General features: G+C 50.1%; 1 protein-coding gene and 1 long non-coding RNA gene across 3 annotated transcripts; one reads left to right on the forward strand and one right to left on the reverse strand.

Annotated features, from left to right (window-relative positions):
• Positions 1-2,043: 2,043 nt before the first annotated feature.
• Positions 2,044-9,634, forward strand: AQP8 (aquaporin 8). Of its 2 annotated transcripts, none has more exons than XM_077907072.1 (6): positions 2,044-2,197; positions 2,404-2,657; positions 4,312-4,438; positions 6,048-6,262; positions 7,841-7,975; positions 9,140-9,634. In XM_077907072.1, the coding sequence occupies exons 2-6, from the start codon at positions 2,416-2,418 to the stop codon at positions 9,186-9,188; spliced, it is 768 nt and encodes a 255-aa protein (XP_077763198.1). In that variant the 5' UTR covers positions 2,044-2,197; positions 2,404-2,415; the 3' UTR covers positions 9,189-9,634. The 2 variants fall into 2 exon arrangements, with proteins under 2 accessions (XP_077763198.1, XP_077763199.1); XM_077907073.1 differs by having other exon boundaries at positions 2,084-2,265.
• On the reverse strand, positions 4,552-12,056 carry LOC144319218 (uncharacterized). Its single transcript, XR_013385110.1, has 2 exons — positions 7,532-12,056; positions 4,552-7,431 (listed from the first exon to the last, which is right to left on the reverse strand). It is a non-coding gene; the product is annotated as an uncharacterized LOC144319218 (long non-coding RNA).
• Positions 12,057-17,299: the final 5,243 nt, after the last annotated feature.

Here is a 17,299-nt window from a genome sequence, read left to right on the forward strand (position 1 = left end):
TTTAACTTCTCTGTGCCTTGGGTTTTATCATCTGAAGATGAGGATAAGAAATCATGGGGTTGTTGTAAATATATGCAGAGTGCTTAGCACAGTGTTAGATATGTGGTCATAGTGCGTAGTCAATAGATGGTAGACATTTTCATTAAATTCTTTCATCCCTGACATTATTTCTCTATGTGTCTCTATCTGTACAGAAAAACACCAAGATAATAGTTAGGAACGCCAGAAGACTCTTTGCCCATTTTGTGCACTGCTATGTTTCCAGTTAGCTCTTAGAACCAGTTCACGGAACCCTGGGTGGCACAGCAGTTTAGCGCCTGCCTTTGGCCCCAGGCGCGATCCTGGAGACCCGGGATTGAATCCCACGTCGCGCTCCTGGTGCATGGAGCCTGCTCCTCCCTCTGCCTGTGTCTCTGCCTCTCTCTCTCTCTGTGTGACTATAATAAATAAATAAAAAAAAGAACCAGTTCACAGTAGGGTATTTAAATATTTGTTGAATGGATGAATAAAGAAGCCCATCTCTTTCCTCTTCTTTTCTTCCTCTCTCCCTCCCTCCTTCCCTTCCTTCCCTCTGCCCCTTCCTTTATTCCTTCTTCCTTCTCTCCATCCATCAGCCATCCATCCATCCACACCCATCCATCCATCAACCATCCATCCACCCACCCATCCATCCATGCATCCATACATCTAGAAAGGCAGTAGACTGCAGTGGCTTAACCCACAAGTTCCCCCCACCCCATGTGGTAAAATATACACCACATAAAATTCACCATTTCAATCATTTTTAAGTATAGGTCAGTGGCATTAAGTACATTCATATTGTTGTGCAACTATCCATCTCTAAGACTTTTTCATCCTCCCAAACTGAAACTCTGGACCCATTAAACAATAAGTCCCCATTCTCCTCTGCATTCCAAACCCCTGGCAACTACCATCTACTCTTTGTCTCTATGAATCTGATTACTCCAGGGACTTCATAGAGGTAGAATCATGCAGTATTGATCCCTTGTGACTTAGCCCATCAGTTTCACAATCACAAAACCTCTGTGACCCTGGCAAATATAACTTCCTGAATCTCCACTTCCCCACGTAACTTGCTATAATAATAGTACCCACCTCACAGGGTTGATGTTGAGGTTTAAATGAGATGCTACATAGAAGGTACTTAGCTCAGTGCCTGGCAGGTAGAAGACATGTAGAAATTGCTCAATAAATATAAATATATAAACATAAATCTATATTCTTTTTTTAAAATTTTTTTTATTTATTTATGATAGTCACAGAGAGAGAGAGAGAGAGAGAGAGAGACAGAGACACAGGCAGAGGGAGAAGCAGGCTCCATGCACCGGGAGCCCGATGTGGGACTCGATCCCGGGTCTCCAGGATCATGCCCTGGGCCAAAGGCAGGTGCCAAACCGCTGCGCCACCCAGGGATCCCTAAATCTATATTCTTAATTAGTAGACACTGGTCCGGTGCCGACTGTGTGTCCGACACTGTTGTAAACCCTTTGTTATATTGACTCATTCAAGTCACACAACGACCGCACGTCGCTGGTGCACGTCACGGAGAAGAGCAAGGTGCAGAGAGGTTCCACGGCTGGTTGGCGGCAGAATCGTGATTGAGGTCCAAGCAGCCTGTTTTCGGGGCCCGCAGGCTTCCCCGCGGCGCACGGTGTCGCCTCGGCTGCCTCTGGCCATCGGGCCGGTCATCCCTCTGCATCCACGCACTCATCCTGCATCGGGCTGTGAGGGTGAAGTGAGCGCGGTTGTTGAGATACGAGATATCTCAGGGAATCCAGGAAAAAAATCACTGAGGATGAGTTGGCCATTATTTCCCAACCCCCTGGGACCCCTCGTGCCCACATGCCGGTCTCCTTTGGACCCTGCTGGAGGCCGCGGGCGCTGGGGCGCTGGGCCGGCCGCCCCCTGCCAGGGAGGGCCCGACGCTGTCCGGCGACGCGGCTGGGCCAGGGCCTTTCCCCCGGTTGGCAGGCGGCTCAGCAATCCTCCCCTCGCCCCTGCCCCGCCCAGCTGAGATAGAAAGTGCTTCCTCTCCTGGGCCCCAGGGCCGCCTCCCACTCACGCTTTATTGCCCTCTTGGCACCCTCAGGGAGCCTCTGCAACCCTTTAAAAGAGCCAGAGCCTGGAGCAGGACCAGCAGCCCCGGCCCTGGAGATAAGAGGGCCCCGGGGAGCAGGTGCGGGCTTCCCAGGCGGCTCAGGCAAGCGCAGGTGCCAGGTCCCTTTGGCCCTGATGTCTGCAGAGGTGAGCCCACTGCTGGCCTCTGCCCTTGGAACCCGGCCGTCCAAGGGGGTGTGAGGACCAGTTCGAGGCTAGGGCGCTGGGGGCTTCTTTCTGGGCTCTCCTCCCACCTGAGCCCACTCTCCCTTTGTCCCACCGCAGGCAGCCGTGTCTATGTGTGATCCCGAATTTGGCAGTGGCAAGGTGAAGGAGCCAAGCATGGGGGGCAGGAGTCGCGGGTCCTGGTACGAGCGGTTCCTGCAACCCTGTCTGGTGGAGCTGCTGGGCTCTGCCCTCTTCATCTTCATCGGGTGCCTGTCTGTCATCGAGAACGGGACGGACACCGGGCGGCTGCAGCCGGCCTTGGCCCACGGGCTGGCCCTGGGCCTCATCATCGCCACCCTGGGAAACATCAGGTGAGACCAGCTCTGAGCCACCAGCCCGGGGAGCAAAGCTACCGGCAGGGACCCTGGGCATGGACTCAGGGTTCCAAGAGCATCGTAGATGGAGTGTGTGCTGGGGAGTCAGGCTGTCTGGGTTCAAATCCTACCTCTGCAGCCTGTGGCGAGCTCTGTGGCTTTGGGGAAGTCCCTCTCCAAACCCCAGATCCCCCACCATAACATGGGAAGAATAGAGGTGTTTTTTTTTGTTGTTTTTGAGTTTTTTTTTTTTTAAAGATTTATTTATTTATTCATGATAGACAGAGAGAGAGAGAGAGAGAGAGGCAGAGGGAGAAGCAGGCTCCATGCAGGGAACCCAACATGGGACTCGATCCCGGGTCTCCACGATCACACCCTGGGCCGAAGGCAGGCACTAAACCGCTGAGCCACCCAGGGATCCCCTGTTTTTGAAAGAGTTTTTATTTATTTTATTTTATTTTTTATTTATTTATGATAGTCACAGAGAGAGAGAGAGAGAGGCAGAGACATAGGCAGAGGGAGAAGCAGGCTCCATGCCCCGGGAGCCCGATGTGGGATCGATCCCGGGTCTCCAGGATCGCGCCTGGGGCCAAAGGCAGGCGCCAAACCGCTGCGCCACCCAGGGATCCCTGGAAGAGTTTTTATTTTTTATTTTTTATTTTATTTTTATTTTTTTTCCCTGAAAGAGTTTTTAAAAGAGTTTTGTTTGAGAAAGAGAGCAAGGGAGTGGGGCAGGGGCAGAAGGGGAGAGCGGGAGATGGGGAAGCAGACTCCCCACTGAGCTGGGAGCCCTGTGTAGGGTTTGATCCCAGGACACTGAGGTCATGACCTGAGCCGAAGGCAGACGCTGAGCGGACTGAGCCACCCAGGAGCCCCAAGAAGAGAGGGTTTTTTTTACATTATTTTTCTCAAGCCCACACATAGACAATGCGAGTCAAGTGCCAGGCGCTGCTCTAAGCACTTTCTAGATAGGAGTTCAGTGAAGCCTCACAACAGTCTTTGGGGGTAGTTGCCACCCCCTGCTCACTGTATGACCACAGAAGGTCACAAGACTTGTCCAAGGTTACGTGGTCAGTAAGTGGCAGAGCCGGGAGGCAAGGCCAGGTGGAGCGCCCCAGAGGGGAGACCTGGGAACTACAGGGTGAGCTTAGCCTGCACCGGGTGCTGTGCTGCCGACGTTCCAAGGGGGCTTTACTTCAGCCTGGGGAGAGCAGGGTTCAGCCACTCGGGAGCTCTTTTCCAGGGCCCGGGTACCTCTCTCTGTCTACCAGTCTGGAGTCTGGGGTCCCATTCTGACACGGGGCTGCACCTCTCCAGGGCTGGGCCTCTGAGCCAGTCTGGAAGGAGTTGAGGGATGGTTACCCACCATGTCTTCCTCTGGGCCCCCTGGGGTCTGGGTGCAGGGCAGGAATGGGGCTGCCCTCTCCTCCCCACTCTCCCCCACAACCCTCCCCCCACCACCTGGCACCTCAGGGAAGATGGGTGGGATCCGTGCCTGGTTTCTACTTGACCAAGGTCCATGATTCACTCTGGTGCTGCAAGGCCAGCCTGGGCCGGGGGGTGGCGTGGGGGGATGGCTGGGACGCATTCCCTCGGGGGGCCTGCCTAGGCCTTGGTCTCAGTGGCTTCCTTCTGCTTTTGTGGGTGACAGTGGAGGACATTTCAACCCTGCAGTGTCCCTGGCAGCCACGCTGATCGGAGGCCTCAACCTGGTGATGCTCCTTCCCTACTGGATAGCCCAGCTGTGCGGGGGGCTGATCGGGGCCGCCTTGGCCAAGGTGGGTGAGCCCCACGGGGGAGCGGGGAGGGGCAGGGCATCGGAGGTGCCCCGCTCTTTTCCTGTCAGATTTTCCTCCAGCGGGATTGGGTGGGTCCTTTTTTCCCGGGAAGGGGGCCTTTGGGTCTCACTAAACACACCCTGTTCTGTCCATGTCTGGACACAGCCCTTCCCTGGAAAGACCAGGAAGCAGAACTCGGGACTTGAAGTTTCTCTTCCTGAGGCCATTTCGAGCTTGGCAATGGCTTTGGACAATGTTTCTAGTGTGTTTTCATTCATTTGTATGTGTATTCCTTCATTCATTCATTCATGCATGCATGCATTCATTCACTCGTTCATTCATTCGTTCATTCATTTGTTCATTCACTTGTTCATTCATCCTACAAACTGAGGGTTACTCTCCTTGATAAACTCCTGGACCAGCTTCTCTGAATGTCCTCCAGGCTGCCTGCCTTTACGTGGAGTCCCTCTACCTGTGATGGGAGGTAATATTCGGTCTACACCTGGAACCTTCCCTCCTGCCAGCTCCTCCTCCCCGCCACAGAAGTTTTATAGCTCCACATGTAACTTCATTGATGGACTCCCTTCCTCCGGCCTTTGCTTCTCTTTTTCTTTCTTCCCTGTTGCTGTTAGGTCTCAGTCCAACTGGGGGCCCCCGCAAGATGTAGGCTGTGTGGACCTGTGTGTTGGGGGGCAGGGGGGGATGCCTATTAGGCCAGCTGGCGTATGGTGCGTAGCTGCAAGTGCTAGCCCATTGCAGACTTTGGTCTCGAGTCCCATCTCCCTGGCTCCCCTGCCCTGGCCTCCCCATGCCCCCCTTTGAGAGCCCCCCACCCCGCTACAGAATGAAGCTGGACCTTCCCGCTCTGATACTCAGTGCAAAGCAGTTCCCAAGCTCTCCCTCAGGCCAGGCCACTTGCAAACCTGCCCAACACAGTAGTGAGCATTGCAGGGCACATCCTTCCCATGTGGCAGTTTATACGTCTTCTCTTGTTAAATCTCCCCGTGACATCATGAGAAGCCACAGTCAGTTCTTAGGGGGCCCTCGCTGCCTGAGCTGGGGGCTGTATTGGCACCCCCACTTTACCGAGGAGGAAACACAGGCACTGCGGAGTCGGGTTGGGCCACGTTCAGCCGAGCTCGTAAGCAGCAGAGTCCAGATTAGGTCCAGGGTCCGGAAGCTTGCTCTGCCGCCTTCCCTCTCCAGGTGCTGGGACGACCCCTGAGGCAACATTCCCCAAGAAACTAATGGGGCTTCACCTTCCAAGGGGCCTTGCGGGTCTAGCGGTGGGTTCATCTGACCACATGTGGTTTCAGGGTGTGTTGAGTAAGGAACTTCTGTGTTCTTCTCAAGGAGCGTCATCTAGTTATATAAGCTCTGGACTCACAACCCCCTGCAGCCACTGCTGGGCGATCCCATTTTACAGATGAGCAAAAGGTGGCTCAGGGAGTCCCGTGGTTCTCACTGAGCCACACAGTAAAAACTGGAGCGGATTGGACAGAACTCGTCACCACTCTAAGGATTGGGGGCATGAGCTTTGAGTCCCCCTCCCCTTGGCTCCCAGCCTTCTCCCTGCCCCCGCTGTGAGGCTGAGCGCTTCTCTCCGCAGGCAGTGAGTCCTGAAGAGAGGTTCTGGAACGCGTCTGGGGCAGCCTTTGTGACAGTCCAGGAGCCAGGGCAGGTGGTGGGGGCCGTGGTGGCCGAGCTCATCCTGACGACACTGCTGGTACTGGCCGTGTGCATGGGCGCCATCAACGAGAAGACGCAGGGCCCTCTGGCTCCATTCTCCATTGGCTTTGCCGTCACCGTGGACATCCTGGCGGGGTGAGCAGTGGGCCCTGCGGCCAGTCCTGGACCAAGCCCTGGAGGAGGTCAGGTCAGGCCTGCAGGGCTTCCCTGAGAGTCAAAGACTCGGTAGCTAATGGGGGCTATGGAGGTGACGCAAACAGAGGAAGTGAGCCGGCATTCGCAGACAACAGGGAGTGGTGGGGACTGGGGTATCTAAGGAGGCACGACTGTTCACCTCTAGTAATCTATTGCTGTCAGGGAACATGACCCAAAAGTCGTTCTAGGGAAGTCAGAAACCTGACTTCTCTCTCTCTCTTTTAAAAGATTTTATTTATTCATGAGAGAAAGAGAGAGAGAGAGGCAGAGGGAGAAGCAGGCTCTATGCAGGGAGCCCGATGCAGGACTTGATCCCAGGACCCCGGGATCCCGCCCTGAACCGAAGGCGGGGGCTCGACTGCTGAGCCATCCAGGTGCCCCAGGAAACTGGCTTCTCATGTGAGGTTTTCCATTTTCTGAAAGCTTGTGTGTTCAGCCAGTGGGTGGGCAGGTTTTAGCCTCAGACCTACACAGAGCCTGCATATCCACTGACTCATTTAGGTTGTGCCCCTCAGGAGGCTCAGGAGGCAAGCCTGGGTCTGGGATTATTTCTCCCATCTTACATATTTGAGGAAAACGAGGCCAGAGAGAACACAAGCGACTTATGTCAAGTCATTGGACAGTGGCAAATTAAGGACAGACGTGGGACGAGAGCCCGAGTCTCCCAGGAAAGGGGGCAAGGGAGCCCCTTCCTAAGGCGCACCTGCTCCCTTCCTCGGGGACACCCAGTGGAGCCTTTCCAGGCCCATCCTCCTGGGAGGCGGAGTCGGGGGTGGGGGGTCGGGTGTGCATAGAGCTGCAGCGGTGCTCTCCTGCCCCTAGCGGCTATTGGCTCCTTTGCAATTGACTTGAGCCTTCTGACTTGGGACCTGGCGAGGCCTGTAGGACCCCAGCTTGGGTGACCCCAGATCCAGAGAGGAGAGGGGCTCCTGGAGGAGGGCCCCACCGCTGTAGGAGACGCTGGGTCCCAAGCTAGTGGCACAGCACAGGCCTCAACAGGGGTAGCTCGATGAAATCCTTGTATGTGACTTACGTGTGAGTCACGGGCTCTTAAATGCATGATCTCGTTCATTCCGGGCAACAACCTGTGAGGTAGGTCCTCTCACCTCCTGTGAAACACAGAGGGGTTCAGTAAAGGTCACGCAGCTAGAAATAGCTGGGCTGGGTTTTGAATCCAGGTCAGCTCGACTCCAAAATCTGTTTACTTACCTGATGACTGCTTTTTCAACGTTGGCAAGGACCCAGATGAATCTTCTCTGCCTGTCATCACAGCGTTCTCTGCTGGCCTTTCTTCTAGAAGGATGTGTGGTGCATCTGCCGTTAATAGCACTTCCTGGCTAATAGCCCTTTCGCCCGTGCCTTCTCTGGGATCCCTCCTCCCTCCGCCAAGCCCCACGATATGCTGGCTTCAAGAGGGTTTCTGGGTGGAGTGTGACCTAGACCTAGTTGGGGAAACAAACTTGGCATGAGTTGGGGCCTGGTCGGGATCCTGGTGACCGCCCGGCTGGGTGTTTGCAGGGGTGCTGTGTCTGGAGCCTGCATGAATCCTGCCCGTGCCTTTGGACCTGCCGTGGTGGCCAATCACTGGGACTTCCACTGGATCTACTGGCTGGGCCCGCTCCTGGCCAGCCTGCTTGTAGGACTGCTCATCAGGTAGGAGTGTGACCCACGGTCACTGGCCCCTCTGATGGATACCTGGTGATGATTTCCAGAGCGTCTGGGGCTAGAATCTCAACTTGGGGTTGAAGAAGGGAAGACAGAGGCTTCTTCAGAGGCAAAGATTATGGCTCTAGGACCTTTGGTTACAGGCAGCAGAAATCCATTTCAACCCAGTTTATGTCACCAGGGGGAATTTACTGGCTCAACATAATTGAAAACTTCACGGGTAGCACTGGCTTCGGGTGGGTTCTCAAGCAGTGTCTTTAGGCCATGGTCTCTGCCCCCCTCTGAGCGGGATTCATGCTCTGAGAGGCTCTCCAGGAGAGGCAGAGATGCTCACCAGGACCTCTAGGCTCATATGCCAGCAGCTCGACGACTCCAGAGGAACTAGAACAACGGCTTTAGCAAAAGTCCGGGGTCTGATGTTCACTGGACTGGCCCAGCTTGGGTCTGAATCCATCACTGTAGCCGTGGGGTCAGGCACACTTACTGGCTGTGTCTGGACTCGAGGCAAGGTCATGGTTCCCTGTGCAACCATGTGGACCAAGGGTGGGAGAGGAGTGGCTCCTCCCAGGGGTGTCGTACAACTCCAGGGAGCCCTGTCCACCGAGAAATTCATGGCCATGGTGCCCCCAAGAGCAGGCCTGCTAGCAGGTGCCATTCACACGCGCTATAGCATAAACAGCGGGGTGGGTAATAAGGTTGATATTAGGGAAAGGAGCCTATCTGCTTTACTGCATTTCCCCGAACTCTCCTCTTGTGAGCCTCCAAGGTCTGTAGGGTCCTGTGTTTTCTGCTCCAGGTCATGCAGGGGTTAAGATCTGGGTCTGGTCCAAGCTAAGCATACCTCCCACAGTCTGGGAGAGCACAGTCGCTGGGTGGGGCTGGTGCGAAGTGTCGCCCTCACTGCCCACCTGCAGTCCTGGCTTAGCCACTGGCTCGGGCAAAGCATCACGGATAAATCTGCCTGTTGCTTTTGGAAAGGCAGAGATGATCATCTTCAGGGAAAGGGCTGGGACAGGATTTGGCTATTGAGGCTGGGAAGGCTCAGAAAAGCATCTTTCTGGAGAATTCTGGGCCTGGAGATCTTTGATGAAGGGCTGGGTCTCTCCAGAGCCCCAGATGCTCAGAGACCTCACTGGGCCATCTTTTCTGTAGGCTCTTCATTGGAGATGGGAAAACCCGCCTGATACTAAAGGGGCGGTGACACTGAGGTGGTGGTGTTCCTGCGGCCTCGTCCGGATTGCAGACGGGCGGCCTCCTGCTCGTGCGGCTGGGGTGGAGGCCCAGGGGAGCCGGCCACCCGCTTCCCCCACGTGGGCCTGTCCTTCCTGATGACAGACTGCTGCCAAGGTCTGAGGATGCTCTGGGCTCTCCGAATTCCTCTGTGCTCCTCAGCGCCCTCAGCCTGGGGAGCGCGCTGCCAGCCCTGCCCGGCACAGGCGTTTTTCCCCGACGGGGAAGCTCCTACGAGCAGAAGAGCAGTTGGAAGAGGCTGCTGTGTATGCATGAGCTCATTTCTGCCACCCCCTTTCTTTCTCCTTCTCCTGGCCCCCGACTCCTCTGTTACAGAAGGGCCTTCTGTGCTCGGTTTCCTTGCTTCCTGCACTGCCAGTCTAGCTTTGCAATAAATAGTCCAGTATTTGGTGTGGACTTGCTTTTTTTTTTCTTTTTTTTTCGGAAATGGGCACTGCTGGGAAGGAAGCAAAAATCCGGGTGGGGCCTTAGCTTAGAGTCTAGTTAGCTGGGGCCTGGCTCAGCATCCAGCGCCAAGGTAGGTACGATGCAGGCCCCCCCCAGAGCCTGTCTCCCACTCAGCTCTGCCGGGAGCTCAGAGTCCATCTCTGATCACAGACTGCAGGGGCCCGCTGCAAAGCCCAGCACCACCCAGGGTGTGGACACGCCCACTCAGGGCACTCTGCTGGGACCAGGGTGGGTATGGGGGCAGAGCTACAAGGATCTCCGGAAGAAGCTGATAATGTGGCATAACATGGGTCCGGAGAGACAGTGGTCTTTGGAGGCAAGATATGAATATTATGAATAAGGAAGGATTGGAAAAAGAGAAGACATGTTCTGAACTTCACACCTTACAAAAAGAGTGTGCATCATCTCTGTAAAATCTATGAGTCATTTATGGAAGAGGCTCATTATAACACCATAAAGAAGTACTAGAGAAAAGTAATTCACAACAAGTGAGGACTGGCTCACCATTCCAAGATGAGCAAAACGCTCACCTGAGTAAAAGTGAAGAAAAGGCTCACTAGAGAAAATCACCAGTATGCTTTAAGGCCGCCTGGTGCGAAAACAGACACACTAAGTGCCCAATAGCCAGAGCAGTTTTTGGAGAAGAGTAACAAATGATAATAATAACATCAATGAGCCTAAAAAAATAAAAAAGACAAAGGGAGGCAATAATACAAAACCAGAAACAAGCAAAGTAGAACACTTACAAAGAGTCAGAAGTGTTAAAAGTTACAGAGTCATTTGGCTAAATAAGTAATGAAATAAGCCTTTGGTAAATCTAGTCAGTAACAAAATAGTTATACACACACACATGCCTGCGCACACACTCATGCACACACACACGTGCATGCACACACACTCATGCACACATGTACGCACACATGCATCTGTATGTATACACAGCGTGTATGCACACATGGGTACAGCTAACACTGATTATTTGTTATGTGCTTGGCACTAAGCAGAATGTTTTATACGCATTATCTCATTCACTCCCCACAACAACCCTATGAGGTAGCCCAGTGGGCTGAATAGCATCCCCCCGCATCCCCCCGCATCCATCCACCTGGAACCTCGGAATGTGACCATATGTGCAAATAGGGTCTTTGTAATGTAATATGGGTAAGGATCAATCACAGTGAGATCATGCTGGGTTAGGGCGAACCCTAAGTCCAACGAGAGTGTCCTTGGAAGAGACAGAAAAGGACACACAGAGATGTAGAGAAGGCAGGGGGAAGACAGACGGGGGCTGAGAATGGAGTTATATGGTGCCATGTGCCAGGACCAGGGTCCTCAAGAGCTAGAAGCAGCGAGGGAAGGAGCATGGTCTTGTTGACACCCTGGCTGCCGACGTGTGGCCTCAGAACTGTGAGAATAAATTTCTGTTGTTTTAAGTCACCCAGTTTGGGTAATTTGTACAGCAGCCCCAGGAACGTAATACAGGCAGGTACTCTTACCCTCCTCATCTTTCGGAGGAACAAATGGGAGGATCCACGAGATGATGTTACCCAAAGTCACACAGTGAAGTGGTAGAGCCAAATTTTACAATCAAGAATGTTTGACTGTAGGGTTCATGATCTTGGTCATCACACTTCACAGTTTCTGAGTGAGGGACAGTGTGTCTCCTGCCTTGTCCCCCACTTGGCTGTTAGTCCTTCATTAAGAGGGGCAGGAAGACAAGCATCGTAAGTCTTCTCACCGCTAACGTGCAATTGGGTTTCATGTCAATTTGTAGACCACAAGTGCTCAAGAGGAAAGACGAGCTAATGCATCTTTGTAGCGCCACATTATTTCGGGGCAAGAACAACACAGGCTGATCCCAAGACTCTCAAAGTCATTCAGACCCTACAGGGTAGAATCCGAATCAACCCAGATCATTCCCACCCCACCTCGCATTTTCTCAAAATAAGCAAAATCTGGAATTTGCGGATAATAGAGCTAGAAACTCTATGATAGTAAAATACAGTTGCTATGAGTTTGGATTCTGAGAAAGAGCTGAATTTAAATCTTAGATCGTTCATGATTTTGCTGTGTAAGTTTCAGAGGCTATTTCTCTAGGCTTCTTTTTCTGTACAATGAAGGTATTGCTACGGAATGCTCGGGAGTCTGATGCAACATTTTGTAGAACATTCGCTCCATGCCTAGTACAGAGTAAGTGGACAAGGTGTTTGCTCTTAACATGTATGGTTATCTAATTAAAGGTTTTGCAACTTGCAGGTGTCAGAATGGTGGTGAGGGGTGGGTTTCTGGCACGGAATTTGCCTTTCTTTTTCTTTCTTTCTTTCTTTCTTTCTTTCTTTCTTTCTTTCTTTCTTTCTTCTTTCTTCTTTCTTTTATTTCCTTTCTTTCTTTCTTTCTTTCTTTCTTTCTTTCTTTCTTTCTTTCTCTCTCCTTCCTTCCTTCCTTCCTTCCTTCCTTCCTTCCTTCCTTCCTTCCTTCCTTCCCTCTTTCTTCTTTCTTTCTTTCTTTCTTTCTTTCTTTCTTTCTTTCTTTCTTTCTTTCTTTCTTTCTTTTTCTTCCTTTTCTTTTTTCTTTTTTCTTTCCTTCCTTCCCTTTTCTTTCTCCTTCCTTCCTTCCTTCCTTCCTTCCTTCCTTCCTTCCTTCCTTTTCTTTCTCTTTCTTTCTTTTCTTTTTCTTTTTTTCTTTTTCTTCTTTCTTTCTCTTCTTTTTTTTCTTTATTATTTTATTTTTATTTTTTAAATAAATTTATTTTTTATTGGTATCCAATTTACCAACATACAGAATAACACCCAATGCTCATCCCGTCAAGTGCCCCCCGCAGTGCCCGTCACCCATTCACCCCCACCCCCCATCCTCTTCCCCTTCCACCACCCCTAGTTCATTTCCCAGAGTTAGGAGTCTTTATGTTCTGTCTCCCTTTCTGATATTTCCCACATACTTCTTCTCCCTTGCCTTCTATTCCCTTTCACTATTATTTATATTCCCCAAATGAATGAGAACATATAATGTTTGTCCTTTTCCGATTGACTTACTTCACTCAGCATAATACCCTCCAGTTCCACCCACGTTGAAGTAAATGGTGGGTATTTGTCGTTTCTAATGGCTGAGTAATATTCCATTGTATATATAGACCACATCTTCTTTATCCATTCATCTTTCGATGGACACCGAGGCTCCTTCCACAGTTTGGCTATTGTGGACATTGCTGCTATAAACATTGGGGTGCAGGTGTCCCGGCATTTCATTGCGTCTGTATCTTTGGGGTAAATCCCCAACAGTGCAATTGCTGGGTCGTAGGGCAGGTCTATTTTTAACTCTTTGAGGAACCTCCACACAGTTTTCCAGAGTGGCTGCACCAGTTCACATTCCCACCAACAGTGTAAGAGGGTTCCCTTTTCTCCGCATCCTCTCCAACATTTGTGGTTTCCTGCCTTGTTAATTTTCCCCACTGGTGTGAGGTGGTATCTCATTGTGTTTTTTTATTTTTTTATTTTTTTTAGTTTTTTTTATCATTGTGGTTTTGATTTGTATTTCCCTGATGGCAAGTGATGCAGAGCATTTTCTCATGTGCATGTTGGCCATGTCTATGTCTTCCTCTGTGAGATTTCTCTTCATGTCTTTTGCCCATTTCATGATTGGTTGTTTGTTTCTTTGGTGTTGAGTTTAAGAAGTTCTTTACAGATCTTGGAAACTAGCCCTTTATCTGATATGTCATTTGCAAATATCTTCTCCCATTCTGTAGGTTGTCTTTTAGTTTTCTTGACTGTATCCTTTGCTGTGCAAAAGCTTCTTATCTTGATGAAGTCCCAATAGTTCATTTTTGCTTCTGTTTCTTTTGCCTTCATGGATGTATCTTGCAAGAAGTTACTGTGGCCAAGTTCAAAAAGGGTGTTGCCTGTGTTCTCCTCTAGGATTTTGATGGAATGTTGTCTCACATTTAGATCTTTCATCCATTTTGAGTTTGTCTTTGTGTATGGTGCAAGAGAGTGGTCTAATTTCATTCTTCTGCATGTGGATGTCCAATTTTCCCAGCACCATTTATTGAAGAGACTGTCTTTCTTCCAATGGATAGTCTTTCCTCCTTTATCGAATATTAGTTGACCATAAAGTTGAGGGTCCACTTCTGGGTTCTCTATTCTGTTCCACTGATCTATGTGTCTGTTTTTGTGCCAGTACCACACTGTCTTGATGACCACAGCTTTGTAGTATAACCTGAAATCTGGCATTGTGATGCCCCCAGATATGGTTTTCTTTTTTAGAATTCCCCTGGCTATTCGGGGTCTTTTCTGATTCCACACAAATCTTAAAATAATTTGTTCTAACTCTCTGAAGAAAGTCCATGGTATTTTGATAGGGATTGCATTAAACATGTAAATTGCCCTGGGTAACATTGACATTTTCACAATATTAATTCTGCCAATCCATGAGCATGGAATATTTTTCCATCTCTTTGTGTCTTCCTCAATTTCTTTCAGAAGTGTTCTATAGTTTTTAGGGTATAGATCCTTTACATCTTTGGTTAGGTTTATTCCTAGGTATCTTATGCTTTTGGGTGCAATTGTAAATGGGATTGACTCCTTAATTTCTCTCTCTTCAGTTTCATTGTTAGTGTATAGAAATGCCACTGATTTCTGGGCATTGGTATCCTGCCACGCTACCAAATTGCTGTATGAGTTCTAGCAATCTTGGGGTGGAGGCTTTTGGGTTTTCTATGTAGAGTATCATGTCATCGGCGAAGAGGGAGAGTTTGACTTCTTCTTTGCCAATTTGAATGCCTTTAATGTCTTTTTGTTGTCTGATTGCTGAGGCTAGGACTTCCAGTACTATGTTGAACAGCAGTGGTGAGAGTGGACATCCCTGTCTTGTTCCTGATCTTCGGGGAAAGGCTCTCAGTGCTTCCCCATTGAGAATGATATTTGCTGTGGGCTTTTCATAGATGGCTTTTAAGATGTCGAGGAATGTTCCCTCTATCCCTACACTCTGAAGAGTTTTGATCAGGAATGGATGCTGTATTTTGTCAAATGCTTTCTCTGCATTTAATGAGAGGATCATATGGTTCTTGGTTTTTCTATTGCTGATATGATGAATCACATTGATTGAGTGTTGAACCAGCCTTGTGTCCCGGGGATAAATCCTACTTGGTCATGGTGAATAATTTTCTTAATGTATTGTTGGATCCTATTGGCTAGTATCTTGTTGAGAATTTTTGCATCCATGTTCATCAGGGATATTGGTCTGTAATTCTCCTTTTTGGTGGGGTCTTTGTCTGGTTTTGGAATTAAGGTGATGCTGGCCTCATAGAACGAATTTGGAAGTACTCCATCTCTTTCTATCTTTCCAAACAGCTTTAGGAGAATAGGTATGGTTTCTTCTTTAAACGTTTGATAGAATTCCCCTGGGAAGCCATCTTTCTCTTCTTTTTTAAAGAGATTGAGAGTGAGAGCTAGGGGAGGGAAGAAGGAAAGAGAGAATCCCAAGCAGGTCCCATGCATGAAGCTCAACACAGGGCTCAACCTCACACCCCCAAGATCATGACCTGAGCTGAAACCAAAAGTCCAGTGCTTAACCAACGGAGCCATCCAGGAGCCCCTGGCAAAGAGTTTCCAAATGGACTTTGCACATATATATTTCCTCAGCCAGCTACCCTCTCTGGGCCTCTCAAAGTGGAAAAGATTGGGAACCACTCACACTGCCCAACCCCAAAACCCAGAGCAGCTAAATAATTTAACTCAGTCACTGTGTGATGGAGCAGCAGAGCTCAACTAGGATCCAGGATTTTGGACACATTGTGTTCTTTCTTTTTTTTATTATTATTATTTTTATTTATTTATGATAGGCACACAGTGAGAGAGAGAGAGGCAGAGACAGAGGCAGAGGGAGAAGCAGGCTCCATGCACCGGGAGCCCAACGTGGGATTTGATCCCGGATCTCCAGGATCACGCCCTGGGCCAAAGGCAGGCACTAAACCGCTGCGCCACCCAGGGATCCCCATTGTGTTCTTTCTACTCCAACAAGGGATGTGCTGCTCCAGACCCCGGGTTTGAGTAGTGATTCATTTCTTTTCACCAGAATTGGCTTGAGTCCTCACATGCTGTGTTGGTGGGAAGCCCACTGTTGCACTCTTGCATCTCTCTGTCATCACACTGTCCAAGAACTCTGTTTCAGCAGTCCCAAAGAGAAGCATGCCCATGTCCTACCTTCATGCCTTAGCTTCTTTGCGCCTGCTGCCGCCGCCATGTGCCTCTTTGCCACATGGTGCTGCTGTTGGGAGTGGTCCTTGGACGTGGTGTGTGCCGAATCACACTCGTCCAGGACAGGGTGGGTTCTTGGAAGAGGAGTCCCTTACTGAGAATTCCAGAGTTTCCACACCAAACACACTGGCATGCTCCATGGGCTCTGTGCTTAGGTACCCAAGCAATCTTATGCCTTAAGGCCAAAGGCTTTCGGGTCTTGCCCCCTCTTCCCTATTCTCAGGTTTTACCACCTCCAAATGGGTTTGGGTCTTCACCTCTCTTGAACCCAAAGCATCGTTTGCCTTTCAAGCCCTTGGACTCATCCTGGAGTCTGGGGTGTGTGACTAGCTATATTCCTTTTCGAAAAAAATTGAAGTATAGTTGGCCTGCAGTGTTAGTTTCAAGTGTACAACCTAGTGATTTGGCAGCTCTAGTACGTTCATTGTGCTATGCTCACCAGTGTATCCACACGGCCCGGTTACCACTCACTAGTACAGTACTACTGATGATGTTCCCTACGCTGTGCTCGTCATCCCGTGACCTACTCATTCCATAACTGGAAGCCTGCACCTCCCACTCCCCACCTTCCAGCTACATTCCTTTTAGTTCTTAAACACAAAAACATTCATTCTCTCCCTTCAAGTCTAATCAGTTTAACTGGTTTATAGGAATTGAAAATTTTTAGGCCTTAAGACTTTGTTTTTCCCTTAGAGATTTGAAGTCTCTCCTCTAACTTCCCAGACCTGGTTCAGTTCACAGACCTAAATGTCTGTGAGGGAACGGAGGCTTTTGTGGGACAACATTGACAGAACAGTGCACGTGAGTGTTGCAAGCCATCATCTTCACTTCCTTGGGTGAATGGTTGTGGTCTACTGCTGAAGTTGGCTGCACAGAGTAGAGGCTTACAAAGCCCAGGTGAGAGATGCATGCAGTCTACCCTACCTTTAGGTGGATGGCTCTCTAAATCCATCCTGTGGCTCCTCCTACAGTACCTGTGAGTTTAGTTGGAAATCCATCCTTGCCAAGTGGCAAAATCTCCACGTTGGCTCTACGACCTGTGGATTTGAAACTGTTAGGGGAACAAGGGTGAAATGGAAACCACTGGAACTCTTTGAATGAAAACAGTAAATCCAAAGCCACACTGGGGGATCCTGCATCTTTGGGGGAAATTGTCGATACTTGTTCACCACCAGGAAAAGCTGTGGGTGGGGGCCTCGCTCAGAGTACATGAGCTATGTGCTTCTGGGATGAACTCCACCCTAGAATCAGAGCCAATGCTTGGGACAGTGGTGGAGACAGCTCCAAGGGCTGCTGCACATGGACAGCTGGGAACTCACAAAGAGTCTGTGTTGTGGGAGAGCAGGGAGCTGGGATCACACCA

Source organism: Canis aureus, chromosome 8 (assembly GCF_053574225.1).
Source record: "Canis aureus isolate CA01 chromosome 8, VMU_Caureus_v.1.0, whole genome shotgun sequence".
Lineage (NCBI taxonomy): Eukaryota > Metazoa > Chordata > Mammalia > Carnivora > Canidae > Canis > Canis aureus.